Below are 15883 nucleotides of genomic sequence, written 5' to 3'. Positions count from 1 at the left end.
TTATGGTGCTCAGGACTAAACCATTTTGTTCTGAGAGCCTCACACTAGACTAGGACCGAGAGGAGCAGAGAAGGTGCTTTGTTTTTTGTTTTGTGGGAGGCAGCAAAAGTTATGCTCAGACACAGTTGGTTGTCTTTGCTTGCAATTTAGCACAGGTTTGCTGTGGGGATTATAATAATTTTACAAGCCGATAGCATACAGGATAATATCTCTTAATGAGCAAAATCCTATATAATAAAAGCCTAATATGCTAAGTGTCTGGTTGTCCCATTGGCCATTCAACCAATCAAAGCATAATATACTAATGATATGCTAAGGCGGCTCAACCGCTCGCTATGACATGCACTGACCACCAAGGGAAAGATACTCCTACAGGTAGGTTAGCTTGCTGCTGGGGTCCGGCCAATTGTGACTGATTGAGACGGGCCAGACATGCCCTGGAGCCCTCCCGTGGTCCCTCCCCAATTGGCCAACCTCCCGTGTCCCTCCCTGACCCCAGTAGTGCCTGGGTGGGGTTCCTTGGGCTGGCCTGTGCCCTCTCAGTATTCAGGACTCCTCAGGTTTGTTGGAGAGCCAGTTTCGGCCCACCGGCAGAATGACCCGTCACTATGATGCACACTGACCACCATGGGGCAGATGCTCAACACAGGAGCTGCCCCCTGGTGGTCAGTGCACTCCCACAGGGGGAGCGCCACTCAGCCAGAAGCTGGGCTCACAGCTGGCGAGCGCAGCAGCAGTGGCGGGAGCCTCTCCCGCCTCTGCAGTAGCGCTAAGGATGTCCAACTGTTGGCTTATGTCCGACTGCTGGCTTAGGCCCACTCCCCATGGAAAGGCCTAAGCCAGCCGTGGGCAAACTACGGCCCGCGGGCCAGATCCGGCCAGTTTGAAATGAATAAAACTATTGAAAAAAAAGACCGTACCCTTTTATGTAATGATGTTTACTTTGAATTTATATTAGTTCACACAAACACTCCATCCATGCTTTTGTTCCAGCCCTCTGGTCCAGTTTAAGAACCCATTGTGGCCCTTGAGTCAAAAAGTTTGCCCACCCCTGGCCTAAGCCATCAATCGGACATATCCCAAGGGCACCTGGACTGCAAGAGGGCACAGGCCCAGCTGAGGGACCACCACCCCCAACCCCGAGTGCAAGAATTTTGTGCACCAGGCCTCTGGTAAAGAAATAACATATTAGTAAAGAAATAACATATTCCAAATAAATGACAGATTAATTACACTATTGTTCCAGGCAAGGGGAAGTGAAGGAATAAAGTCCAAGTTTAATATAAGGTGCACCTTTTTATAGGAGGTGGCACTGGGGAGAGTAGGCAACCAACCAAAGACCTGGTTTCCAGCTGCCAACGCAAAAGTAAAAGTCCCCTGTTCCTAGAGCACATTGCTAGGGAACAAAGACGCCTGTGTTGGGAGGCTGCTGATCTCTTTCTCCAGGCCTCTGCAGGGTTCATCACCACTGTCTGCATGCAGTGCCTTGCCAAGACAGGAGCAAATTCCCAAGGGTGTACTGAGAGTTTTTAGGTTTCACCCAAACCAAAACTCTCCAGCAGTCCTCACAAGCTCTCAGTATTTACAGTCTAAATGTCCCCTTGCCCTTGTTGCTTCTCCACATGTTCTTCCCATGCTCCCCCAGGGGCCCCTCCACAGCTCTGCTGCTGACTGCTTATCAAGGACAACAGATGTCGAATGATGACATCCTGGCATGACTTCCTTCATTCTTATATCAAAGCAATGTGGGATGCTGACATACTGATACCACTTACTTCATTCTTCTATCAAAGCAACTTTTTTTTCTTTGTCATAAACAACTTGAATTAAAACAACGTCACTTAAGTCACAAACAACTGGATTTGAAATTGAACCTATTACATACACAACAAAAGGGCAGCTGTGGAGTATGATGGAAAGAGCACTACGCTTGGAATCCAGACCCTGGCTTTGCCTTCTCCTAGCTGGGATAGGTCTGGGATAGGTCCTCTGAACCACCGTTTACCCATCCCAACTGTGCAAAAGCAATGGTAGATAAAACTGCTGGCGTCTTAGCACAAATCAAGATAGTGGTAACAAACTAACAAATTATGCTAGAAGTCGTATTCTCCACCGTCATGCACTTCATTTTTTTAAAGCCAACCGTACTTAAGACGGTCTTTGATGAAGTAGTAAAAATTACTAACTTGATTACATCTTGACCCTTCGGTACATGTTTTTAATATCCCCCATGTTGAAATGGAGGTGCACATAAGCACTCCCACTCACTGGGGGAAGTACTATAGTTGTCACAAAGAAAAGCGTTTGAGTTGTGAGCTGAACTGCTCATTTTTTTACTTGAATGACTGACATTATTCTTGAATATTCTTGAAAATGAACAAAATGAACCTGCCATATTAAGTAAACAGGAAGTGATGTTAATTGCCAACAATAAAATTTGAGCTTCCAATAAAAAATTAAATTTGGGAAAACATTTAGCAACCACCATGAGCTTGACAGCTTGCCAATCTTTACTGAAGAGCTTGGTGGTGATACTACTGAGTACAGTTTTTCTATGTTGTATGATCACATGTGTCCATATTTGGAAGATCTACATAACTCATTGAGCCAATCTTTTCTAAATGGGCAATGCATAGTGTTTCAAAATCATAGGTGGGTAAAAGATCTTTAAAGAGCAGGATAAGCCAATTCACTTAAGTGTAACAGATTATGAAAAGTTCTTTGCTATGGCTTCAGATTTCACATTGCAACGAACTTTTAAGAAGCTACCACTTGTTGAATTTTGATGTAGTATCAAAAAAGGATATCCTAAATTATCTGAAAAGGCTATTCAAAGACCTCTCCCCTTTTCCAACTGTGAGAGGCCATATTTCTTTCATACACTTCAACCAAAATGACATATCTCAACAGACTAGATGCAGAAAGAAGAGACTCCAACTGTCTGCTTTTAAGCCCAATAATAGATTTACAACAATATAAAACAATGCAACTCTTCTTACAATTGTATTTTTCACTAAACATATATTTATGTTAACAAGTAATGAACTTATTTTTAACTTTTCAATAAATTAGTAAATAAATATTTAAAACTTATCTCTTTGAAGCATTCAATATTTTAAAGAGTATATTGGCATCCTGAAACTCAAAAGTTTGAGAATTTCTGTCCAAAAGTATGGATGCTGCAGTTAAAATGATTTTTAAATAATAGACTTTTCTAATAGTTTTAGTTTCACAGCAATATTAAAAGGAAGATACAGAGATTTCCTATATACTCCCTGTCCCCACACATGCATCTCCTCCCCTATTATCAACATCACCCACCAGAACGGTACATCAGTTGAAATTTATGAACCTACATTGACACATCGTCGCCACCCAAATACCATAGTTTCCATTACTGCTCACTCTTGGGGTTGTATAGAATGATATGTGCATAATGATATGTGCCCACTACTATAGTACCAGCCAGAATATTTTCACTGCCCAAAAAAATCCTCTGTGCTCCAACTATTCATCCCGCCTCCCCTCCATACCCACCCCCTGGAAACTACTGATCTTTTTACTGTCCTCATCATTTTGCCTTTAACAGAATGTCATGTAGTTGAAATTATACAGTATGTAGCCCTTTTCATATTGGCTCCTTTCACTTAGTAATATGCATTTAAGTTTCCTTCATGTTTTTTCATGGCTTAATAGCTCATGATGACTATTAAGTGCTGAATAATATTCTATTGTCTGGATGTACTAGAGTTTGTCCTTTCACCTACTGAAGGACACCTTGGTTGCATGCAGGGTTTGGCAGTTAAATGAATAAAGCTACAAACATCTGTGTGTAGGGCTTTGTGTGAACATAGTTTTCACCTCCTTTGGGTAAATAACAAAGAGAAATATTTCTGGATCAAAGGGTAAGAATATGTTTAGTTTTGGAAGAAACTGCCAAATTGTCTTCCAAAGTGGCTGTGGCATTTTGCATTCCCACCAGTAAAGAGTGAGAGTTTCTGTTGCTCCATGTCTTGGTCAGCATTTGGTATTGTCAGTGTACTGGATTTTGGCCATTCTAATGGTTGTCTGGTGGTATCTCATTGTTGTCTTAATTTGTATTTCCCTGATGACATATGATGTGGAGCATTTTTTCTAGGCTTATTTGCCATTTTTATAACTTCTTTTATGAGGTGTCTGTTAAGTTCTTTTTTTAAAAAAAATCAGATTGTTTGTTTGCCAATTATTGAGCTTTAAGAGTTCTTTGTATATTTTAGATAACACTCCTTTATTAGATGTGTCTTTTACAACTATCTTCTCCCAGCCTGTGGCTTGTCTTCTTCTTGGCATTGCCTTTTTAAGAGCAGAAGTTTTTAATGAAGTTTAGCTTATCAATTATTTCTTTCATGGGTCATGTCTTTGGTGTTGTATCTAAAAAGTCATCAACATACTCAAGGTCATCTAGGTTTTCTCTTATATTATTTTCTGGGAGTTGCTTTAAAAATATTTTTATTGATTTTTTGAGAGAGAGGAAGGTAGAAGGAGGGAGAAACATTGATGTGAGAGCAGAATATTGATTGGCTGCCTCCTTCATGCCCCCTACTGGGGATTGAGCCTGCAGTCATGACCAAAACATTCTAGATGCCTGCCCTTATGGTCATGTAGTCCTGCAGAGCAGACAGCCACTTAAAAAGCCATCCCAGTTTAGGGTTCAAGAAAGGACAGAAGAACAATGGGAGGTACAATATGGACCTACCCTAGGATGGGTAGTCAGGAAAACGAAATCAAAGGAAAATCCATATACATAAAAACAGACCAATTTTTAAAAATTAAACTTAATTTTTGCCGGAACCGGTTTGGCTCAGTGGATAGAGCGTCGGCCTGCGGACTGAAAGGTCCCAGGTTCGATTCTGGTCAAGGGCATGTACCTGGGTTGCGGGCACATCCCCAGTAGGAGATGTGCAGGAGGCAGCTGATCGATGTTTCTCTCTCATCGATGTTTCTAACTCTCTATCCCTGTCCCCTGTCCCTTCCTCTCTGTAAAAAATCAATAAAATATATTTTTAAAATGTTATATTATTAAAGAACTAGAGGCCCAGTGCACAAAATTCGTGCACTGGCGGGTGGGGGGGTGGGGAGTGTTCCTCAGCTCAGCCTGCACCCTCTCCAATCTGGGACCCCTCCGGGGATGTTCGACCCCTGTGGGATCAGGCCTAAACCAGCAGTCGGACATCCCTCTCACAATCCAGGACTGCTAGCTCCTAACCACTCGCCTGCCTGCCTGCCTGATTGCCCCTAACTGCTTCTGCCTGCCAGCCTGATCACCCCCTAACCACTCCCCTGCCAGCCTGATTGACACCTAACTGCTCCCCTGCCAGTCCGATCACCCCCAACTGCCCTCCCCTGACATCCTGATCACCCCAACTTTCCTCCCCTGCCGGCCATCTTGTGACAATGTGGGAGTAGCCATCTTGTGATGACCTGGGGGTGGCCATCTTGTGATGCAAGGGCATGAGGGTCAATTTGCATATTACCTCTTTATTATATAGGATAAGCTTAAATAAAATTTATTTCATTATTAAAACGTTTAATGTAGTAAAACTCAAAAGAAGCCAATGCAAAAGATACATATGTTATGATTCCATTTATTTGAAATTTTAGAACAGGAAAAATTACTCTTTGATGATAGGAAATCAGAGTTGTGGTTGCCTGGAATGGGGGCAGAGGAGTGGGTGGGAACAGGGATTAACTACAAAGGATCTTGGGGTACTTTCTGGGATGTTGAGGATGTTCTCTATCTTTTCCAAATATGTTTTTATTAATTTTTAGAGAGAGAGAGAAAGAAAGAAGGAGAGATAGAGACATCAACAAGAAACATCGATTGGCTTCCTCCTGTACGCCCCCTACCAGGCATGTGCCCTGACCCGGAATCGACCTGGTGACCTTTCAGTGCAATAGATGATGCTCAACCAACTGAGCCACACCAGCCAGGGCTGTTCTATATTTTGATAGGGATGTGAGTTACATGAGTACATGCATTTATCAGTACTCAGAGAACTGTATAACTAAAATCTGTATATTTCCTAGAATGTAAATTATTTCTCAACTAAAAATTAAATGCATAGAATTTTATATATTGTAATGTGTTACAGTTGATTTAAGTAACAGTATGGAAATATGCATTCCTTGGTCACTTTGCCTGCCAGTGACCTGGCTTTCACAACCTTTATATCATCACTGGTGGAAGATTTCTGACATCTTCCTGATCTTATGCCATGTGAATATACGCAGGTCCTCTAATAACTTCATTTTGTTCAACGATGTTTCATTTATATGTTGATAAGATGCCTTGGGAACTTAACTCTTGTTTAGCTCAATTAGCCTGTGGTAAAATTCGTTTAGTTATATGTTGTCTTAAAGTTGCAGAATGTATCCACAACATTAAGTGACTTACTATAAATAACGTTGCTTCTGTTTTTCCAGGTTTTCATGCTTCTTTCTTATCCAAAGTGGACAAGCTAGAAGGATCTTTTCCACAATGTTAAGAATGGTGTTATTTTGGGGTGAGGAGATATTAGGTGAATTTTACTCCATTTTCTTCACTGTATTGTTTGAGTCTGTAACAAGGATCATGAGTTTTGTTTTTTAATGCTCTCAACACAAAAGCTCCTTTTGTCTTGTCCTGGAAAGTACGTTTCTCCTTGGGTACTGTATAGTTATTTGAAAACTTGGGATTTATACCATGGTTAGGAACACATTTCCTCCCAGGCCCCAGGCCCTGTTAATGGTCATGGGGTCTCGGTAAATGGATGCTTTCCTGCCTCGTCTGTCTCCGCCATACCGCTCCTGTTCAGTCTCTCTGTGGTGCTGGGGCACCGTGCTGTGGATTTGGGGTACTTGGAGGTGCTCTCCAGCTGCCTGCGCCTCTCACCTGCCTCCTTCGCCCTGTGCTCACAGATTCTTACCTGACCCTCGATGAACCCATGAATAACATCACCACGTCCCTGGGGCAGACGGCTGAGCTGCACTGCAAAGTCTCTGGAAATCCGCCTCCCACCATCCGCTGGTTCAAAAATGACGCGCCTGTGGTCCAGGAGCCCCGCAGGATCTCCTTTCGGGCGACCAACTATGGCTCTCGGCTGCGGATTCGAAACCTGGACACCACCGACACGGGCTACTTCCAGTGCGTGGCGACCAACGGCAAGAAGGTGGTTTCTACCACCGGAGTCCTGTTCGTCAAGTTTGGTAAGCAGCCTCCTACCTGGGAGGGCCTTTGGCCTTCAAGCTCCATGGTGGTCCCTGGGGGGGGGGGGGGGGGGCAGGGAGCACATACTGAGAATGTCCTGTGGGCCCAGCCACCCTAATGCTGGCACCATTTTACAAATAAGTCAGAAGGCCGGGCTGAGTCCCCAGCACCTCCTCTGTGCCCGTGAGAGGGAAGTGAGACAGGTTTGCAGCACACGTGCTCTTTTCTGTCCAGGGGCCAGCAAAGGCCCCTGCTGGTGCAATCAGTGTCGGGGTGCAAGCACTCAGCCTCCCACTGGAAACTCCCTGCGTCCTGCGAGGACTCATTTTTCAGCACTTGTCTTAGCATTTGCCCTCAACTGTAGGGTATAGACAAGTTCTCACTGGTATGCTATTTTGTAGAGGTGGTTGGGAGGAGGGAGCGCGACTGGGGCAAAATAAGAAATCCCAGAAAAATAAGTATCACTTCAGGAGGTTTGAGAACTTTAATCTGCCGAGGTTTGCCTGCACCCATGCCCGCGGGCCAGTAACCCAGCCTGACAGTTTCCTTTGTTTTTCTTTCATTTCCTCAGGCCCCCCTCCCACCGCAAGTCCGGGATCCTCGTGAGTACTTTTATCTCCTCCCTCCCTATGTCTAAGTGTTTCTCCAGAGATTTCTAGGGCAAAGGCAGTGTTATCGGCTGCTTGGGCCAAGACACAGTGTTTCCAGATTTCATTCCGTTTGGCCCTGCCCTCATTCCATTTTGCTTTGTCTCTGATATGAAGATTCACAGGAGACTAGCATTGGCAGTCCTCTCAGGCGTGGTGTTGATTCTGAATGATCAAAGCAAAAATCTACTTACATTTACTATTTGAAAATTAATCTAATGTTATTTACAACAGTGAGTTTTATAAAATGAAGCCAGCAAGTGATACAGTGCTGTCTTAAGAACTCATACTCTGGCTTTTAGTGTAAAAGGGCCTATTCTGGGTTTCTGTAAGCATGTACTTTGGGCATTTATCAGGTCAACAATTAGGTGATCACTTTATTTTTTATTCCCTTTAAAGAACTCCAAGGCCGAAGTTCTGACTCACATAGGGGAAGAAAGCCCTGTGCCTGGGTAGAGAGTTACATGAAGTTTGATTTATTCTGAGTCCCTTGTTAACAGAGTCCAAAGATCCAATTTCTTTCACTGACACTATTGTTGATGCATTTGTCCATTTTTCTGGCCAAGGGATTTTCTTCTTTTGCTCCACAAGTGTCCACTTAAGGTATTTTTTATGTGTATTTTTATTTGGCGGGAGGGGACTCATCTATTAAAGCTCTTGCTTTGCAAGAAAATATTTTTTATATTTTTAGACTTCTGAAATAAAATTCACCAGGTTCTGCCACAAGAGCATCAAAACGTCTGACCTAGACTATACCCGTGGCAAACATAGCCACTTTATTTGCTCTAATCCCTTCTGTGCCACTAATTACAATGTGGGATATTTTAATATATGTGTATGTACCGGGGGCCCAGTGGCCCACAATCCCATTTTTAATAAAAATAGGTAACGGGTAAAAATAAACATTGGCCATCAGCCACACTGTTCTGCTATTTTACCAGCTGGTTAAAGGCAACTGTAAAAGAAATCTTTAAAATCACCCAAGTGTTAATTGCATTCTACTTGCCCAGGTAGAAAACCTTGATTGATCTAAAATAGGTCAGAAGTTTGGTCACTCTGCGTTGCATTTCTCGAAGTTAATCTTTTTCTTTTCTTTTCTTTTTTTTTAATGATCTCACGATTGATTGATATGTGGAATCTGTTTGAAGTCTTATTTAAATAAAGATTACAACTTTTGTTCCTCGCTGTAAAAATGCTTCCCACCCGGGTACCTTATTTGTTCCTGTTAATCTGCGTTTCAAATGTGGTTGATAATCCGTATCCCAGGTTGATTAATGTGGTTTTCACTAATCTGCCTGTGTTACTAAGCACTGGACTTTCTGCCGTTGTATTTGCATCAGAAAGCTCCTTTCTTTTGGAAGTTTTACTTTGCTGCCACCTTTCTGATGAACCCAGTCTATCTCACATGTTTTTTAATTTTACTCAAAGATAGTACAGAAGCTCCCCCTCATCTCTGGGGGGTACATTTCAAGACCCCCACCAGGTGTCTGAAACCACAGATAGTACTGAACCCTGTAGATGATGTTTTTTCCCTAAACATACATCCTCTTTATGGCTTCTCTTTGGCATTTCCAAATTGCCAGCATCACTACTCTTGCGCTTTGGGGCCATTATTAAGTAAAATAAGGGTTACTTGTTCACCGGCACTGTGATACCAGGACAGTTGGTCTGATAACAGAGACAACTACGAAGTGACTAACAGGCAGGTAGCATATACAACATGGATACGCTGAACAAAGGTATGATTCACGTCCTGGGCAGGATGGAGAGGTGAGGAGTGGCGTACAATTTAAAACTTATGAATTGTTAATTTCTGGAATTTTCTATTTAATATTTTTGGACCGAGGTTGACCGCAGGTAACTGAAACTATAGAAAGCAAAATCGCAGATAAGGGGGGCTGACTATTATGTACTACTTTTGTGAGCTGATGTCTACGAAGCGGGTGTTGAAGTTCTTAAAGATGCTTACCCATAGCTCAAAGTATCCTTTGATGTCAGGCTGTTTTATATTAGCTGTCCACTTTTCCATCATGTTAGTCAGTGAGAGCATGAAATGCATAGCTGCCGTTTTTGGTTGGACGGAGCTTACAGTAAGATGCAATTGGCATGGGAAATTGATTGGCCGTTCAATCTTCATTCTCATTGGGGCATTGCCAGTTGGCATTTTTATATCCTTTTTTCTCTTTTCCTTAGAAATTGATGACGTATCCTGCTTTTTTCCCTCAGCCGCCACTACTTAACGCTGTCTCTAAGAGTTTCTCTCTTCCTAAGATTAACTCCAAAATAAAATGCTAGTTCCTTTCCCTGTCCTCATAGTCCCCAACAGGAAGCCAAACCTCGCGACAGTGGAACAGGTAGAACATCACAAAATGACAGCCATGGGGAACATCACAACATTTAGGATTGCTCCGAAAGCCTTTGTCAAACTGCACAGTCCTTTTTCCAAGAGAGGAGTGAAGTGCATTTATAAACTTGCTCTATTTACTTGAAGGTGGCACAGCAGAGTTACTATAAGGAGATCAAATGCAAGTCCATGGCACAACCCTAGCGTTTGATGAGTGAAATTTAGGTGAATGAGACATGGTGAGAGCTAAGTGCCATTTGAGGCCACAGGACTGGCTACACCCCCGCCAGCTGGGAAGGGCTTGTCCCTCAGGCCTATGGCCCAGGAAGGCAAGGCACGTGAGGTACTGGTCACTCCCTGTAGGGACTGCATTGGATGTTCACATGAAGCTTCTAGGATGGCATTCTAGTTTGTAGTAGGAGCAAGTTTGAGACGTTAGTAGTTTGGCTTCTGTTCATAGCTTCAGGCTTTATTTTCTCCTGTCATTGCTGGGTCCTGGCCCACCTCGAACAATACAGGGCCTGGGGCATGAGTACAAGGGGAGGCCCACATACCACATGTCTAAATATTTAAAAGTCATAAATCACGCTGGCAAACTGTGAGATGAAATATGTTCTATCCTCCCACGCTGACAAATATACCTTCATAATGACAGAATAAAAAATACATGCAGAGTTATGGTTTTTATCTGACTGAAAGCCAGGAACTATCAAAAGACGACTTTAATCATTATTATGCATGTCTTGGTGTTCTGTTAATGGGCCAGAGATATTATATATAATTTATAGATTGTTATATATGAGTTCCATTAAACTTTTTTTATGGCCTTCATTTCAGCAAAATGACTACCTATGTTGTTTTACACAAGGTTTTTACATACTGTTTTTTTCTGGGCAACAATGCCAGATTAGACAAACTTTCTTGAGTCACTGTAATTCTTACTTCTTAAAACTAATTATAATTTGGAGAAACTGCTTTCTTGAGCCAGTAGAGGCTATAATTCTTAATGAAATTCCTAAAGCAGTACTTAAATTTGCAAAGAATTTTAGCAAATGAACTAAGACCTTTGTAGCTCATATTTAAATGGAGTAATGGGGTCATATAATAAATAATCATTATTGTAGAATATATTACAAAGTATGATTTCATCTTAAAATCAGTATCATGTTTTACACATTATCCTGTATATGTACAAATTTAAGAGTAATGTGAATTGTTTAATGTATTAGTTTTCTAGGGCTGTCATAATAAATTACAGCAACTGAATGGCTTAAACAAAGTTATTATCTCACAATCTGGGGGCTTGAAGTGGGAGATCAAGATGTTGACACGGTTGGTGCCCTCTGAGGGTTATGAGGAAGACTCTTCTGGTGATTTGCCACCATTTTTTAAAATGTCTTCATTGGTTTGAGAAAGAGAGACAGGGAGAGGGGGAGAGAGAGAGAAACAACATGTGAGAGAGAAACATCTATCATTGCCTCCACATAACCTGGGTATGTTCCCTGACCGGGAATTGAACCACAACCCTTCCATGCACAGGATGATGCTCAACCAACTGAGCCATACCAGCCAGCATTCTTTGCTTGTAGAAGTATCACCACAATTTCTGCCTTGATATTCACATAGCCTTCTCCTTGTTTGTGCATCTCCGAGTTTCCTCTTTTTATGAAGACACCAGTCTTATTGTATTAGGACCCATCTCAATAACCTCATTTTAACTTGATTACCTCTATAAGGACCTTATTTCCAAGTAAGATCATATTCTGAGATACTGGGTATTAGGACTTCAACATATGGATTTGGGGGTGTGGGGCGGGATAATTCTACCCATAACACTTAATATTGCAAAATTTTTCACATCCATGTGAAACTCTTGTAAACCTTAATTTATGAGGACTTTCAGAAGCACTGGCTGCAATGTAAAGAAAAGTGGGAAGCCCAGCCGGTGTGGCTCAGTGGTTGAGCTTCGACCTATGAACCAGGAGGTCTCAGTTCAATTCCCGGTCAGGGCACAGGCTCAGGTTGAGGGCTCAATCCCCAGCATGGGGCATGGAGGAGGCAGCCAATCAGTGATTCTCTCTCATCATTGATGTTTCTAGCTCTCTCTCCCTCCCCCTTCCTCTCTGAAATCAATAAAAAATATACTTTTAAAAAAAAGAAAAGCAGGAAAAGCTTGGAAATATTGGGAATGATGGTTGGTTGTGTAAGAACCTATTGCATTCAAGCTGGAAAATTTTGACAAATTGATTTAATTATCTGTTCTCTTGTTGAAGTGCTTTTGCCACTGCTACCCTTCCTGTGCTCTGAGCATTATCCATACCTCCACTGGCAGTGGCACAACACACAAACTTTTGCAGTTGCCTTCTGATACAGGGACATAGGGCAAGAGCTGTATGTGTCTCCTGGACCAGAACAGTGTTAGTCCCAGGAGTGGATGTTAAAGGTTTGGAGTATGCTGTGCCAGCACTGAGTGATGGAGTGCCAGATCCCAGGGGCAGAGGATCCCTTGTGTGCTCTTTACTCTTATAAATTATTTGTTGTGTACTTTTTGTATGTGGACTCCAGGCAAGAGGAGTTGTTGTTGCTGTTCTTCTTCTTCTGTATGTGGGTTCTTCTCTGACACATATTTTCCTTTTATTATTTTTTATTATTATAACCATCCTAGTGGTTATAAAGTTGTATTTTATTGTGGTTTTGATGTGCATTTTCCTAATGATGAATGATATTGAGCATCTTTTTATGTACTTGTTGGCCATTTACATATTGTTGGAGAAATGTTTGTTCAAATTCCTTGCCCGTTTTTTTTGGATTGGGTTATTTGTCCTTTTATTCTTGAATTCTAAGAACTCTTATATATTTTGGATGCTGTGTCCTTACCCAATATACGATTTACAAATATTTTCTCTCATTCTGTGGCTTTCTTTTCTTTATCTTGACAGTGTTCATTTGAAACACAAAAGTTTTTAATTTTGATGAAGTTCAATTTATTTTTTTATTTGGTTGTGCTTTTGAGAAACCATTGCCTAATCCAAGGTCACAAAGATTTACTCCAATCTCTTCTAAGAGTTTTAGTTTTATAGCAGAGATGGGTACATATAGAACATGGTAAGATGACATTTGAGGATGACTTAAGGAACATGAGAAAGCAGTGTTTCCAAATTCCTGATAGATATTAATCTTTGTAACCCAGGATCAATAAATTGGAATTCCTGGGACTTCTCAGAAATTTCTAAAATCAAGATACTTATATTTAGCCGTGGCCAGTGGCTCAGTGACTAGAGCATTGGTCTGCATGCTGAAGCATCACAGGTTTCATTTCTGGTCAAGGGCACATACCTGGGTTGCAGGTTTGCTCTCTAGCCTTGGTTGGGGCACATGCAAGAGGCAACTAATTAATGTGTCTCTCTCACATCGATGTTTTTCTCTTTCTCTCCCTCTTCCTCTCTCTCTCTCTCCCTCTCCTCCTCTCCCCTCCCTTCCATCCTCCCTTCTACTTTCTCTGAAAATCAATGGAAAAAATATCCTCAGGTGAGGATTAACAAAAAAGAACCAGATACTCACATTTACTTGCATGTTTCTAATTAATTATGATTTTCTATAATAATAAACAGTGAATCATTTTTCTCTGATACTGGAAATTTTTGTAAAATAAAATCCAATGTAATGAAAAAGCTTTAGTTTTATAGTTTTAGCTTTTATATTTAGGCTTTTGGTCCATTTTGAGTTACTTTTTGTATATGGTATGAGGTAGGTATCCAGATTCATTCTTTTGGAAATGGAAATCCAGTCATCCCAACACCATTGGTAGAAAAGACTATTCTGTACACATTGAATTGTCTTGGCAACCTGCTAAAAAACAATTGACCAAAAATGTATGTGTTTATTTCTGGACTTTCAATTTTATTCCATTGATCTATGTATGTGTCTATCCTTATACTAGTTTCTTATAGTCTTTGTTGTTGTTACATTCTTTTTTATTAAATTTATTGGTGTGACAATGGTTAATAAGATTATATAGGTTTCAAGTGTACAGTTCCTCATAGTCTTGATTACCGTAGGTCTGTGGTTGGCAAACCGCGGCTCGCGAGCCACATGCGGCTCTTTGGCCCCTTTAGTGTGGCTCTTTCACAAAATACCACATGCGGGCGCGCATGTACAGTGTGATTGAAACTTCGTGGCCCATGCGCAGAAGTCGGTATTTTGTGGAAGAGCCACACTCAAGGTGCCAAAGAGCCACATGTGGCTCGCGAGCCGCGGTTTGCCGAGCCGTAGTTTGCCAACCACTGCTAGGTTTTTAGTAAGTTTTGAAATGAGAAAATGTGGGTCCTCTGTATCAGATAATGTTCCACTAGAAAAAAGGTCCAGTAAATTTTTATATATATACAGATATAAAGAGATTTATTGCAAGAAATTGGCTTATGTGATTGTGCAGGCTGGCTAGCCAAGTTTGCAATCCATAGGGCAGAGTGTCAGGAGGGGCAGGCTAGACACTCCTGACCAAATCTCATGCTGCATTCCACAGGTAGAATTTCATCTTCCCAAGGAAAACTTTACTTCTGCACTTAAGGCCTTTCGATTAATGGGATCAGGCTCATTCTTTTATGCAGGTTACCCTCCTACAATTAATCAGCTGATTATAGATATTAATCATATCTACAAAGTACCTTCACAGACTAGAATTTGACTGAATAACTGTGGACTATACCTTGCCAAGTCCACACATGAAACTGATTATGATATCCTCCAACATTGTTCTTTCTCAAGATTTTTTTTTCTCTGGCTATTCTGGTCCCCTGCATTTCCCTATGAATTTGGGGGTCAGCTTGTTAAATTTTGCCAAGAGGCCAGCTGGGATTTTGATAAGAATTGCTAAACTTGTAGATCAATTGGGGAGTATTATTATCTAAACAACATTAAATCTTTTAATCCACGAAATGGGGTGCCTTTCCATTTATTTCAGTTCTTTCAAGGATGTTTTATAGATTTACTAGAGGCCCAGCACACGAAATCATGCACGGGTAGGGTCCCTAGGCCTAGCCTGCGATCGGGGCCATCTTCCACCCACTCGCCAGTCCCCAGTCCCGCCCCACTGCCGCCCACCCCCGTTCCCTGTGGTTCCCTGTTCACCATGATTGGAGCCTGCAGGCCAGGGGGCGGGACCGAGAGGTGGTCAATGCACCTCATAGCGACTGGTCGATCAGTTGTGCTGGTCATTACGCCATTATGGTCACTGGCCTTTTATTATATAGGATATGTTTTGCCCTTTTTATGTTAAATTTATTCTTATTTTATTGTTTCTCATGCAATTGTAAATGGAATTTACAATTGTAAATTATTATCCTAATTACATTTTTAAATTATGTATTGATAGTCTGTAGTGATACAACTAATACAACTGATTTTTGTATAGTATATTGATCTTATATCCTGCACTCTTGCTAAACTCATTTATTAATTCAAATAGTGTGTGTGTGTGTGTGTGTGTGTTCCATAGGACTTCCTATCTACAAGATCATGTCATCTTCAAGTAGATATTATTTTACTTCTCTCTTTTCAATATTGATGCTTTTATTTTTTTTCTACCGAATTACTGTGGCAGAACCTCCAGTACAATGTTAAATAGAAGTAATAAAAGCTGACATCCTGTCTTTTTCTTAAACTTAAGGG

The 15883-nt window shown here is 41.4% G+C and overlaps 1 protein-coding gene across 3 annotated transcripts in view; it reads left to right on the top strand.

Moving 5' to 3' along the window:
• Positions 1–15883, top strand: part of ROR1 (receptor tyrosine kinase like orphan receptor 1) — a 397078-nt gene that overhangs the window by 260210 nt on the left and 120985 nt on the right. For all 3 annotated transcript variants that reach the window (XM_059689301.1, XM_059689300.1, XM_059689299.1), the window contains 2 exons: positions 6937–7224; positions 7797–7827. In XM_059689301.1, the coding sequence (XP_059545284.1) occupies positions 6937–7224; positions 7797–7827 (319 nt within the window). The remainder of the gene's footprint in view (positions 1–6936; positions 7225–7796; positions 7828–15883) is intronic.

The sequence above is a fragment of the Myotis daubentonii genome, chromosome 3 (genome assembly GCF_963259705.1).
Source record: "Myotis daubentonii chromosome 3, mMyoDau2.1, whole genome shotgun sequence".
NCBI classification, from domain to species: Eukaryota; Metazoa; Chordata; class Mammalia; order Chiroptera; family Vespertilionidae; genus Myotis; species Myotis daubentonii.
The sequence above is the reverse complement of the archived record's forward strand: the minus strand, read 5'-3'. Positions and strand labels throughout refer to the sequence as shown.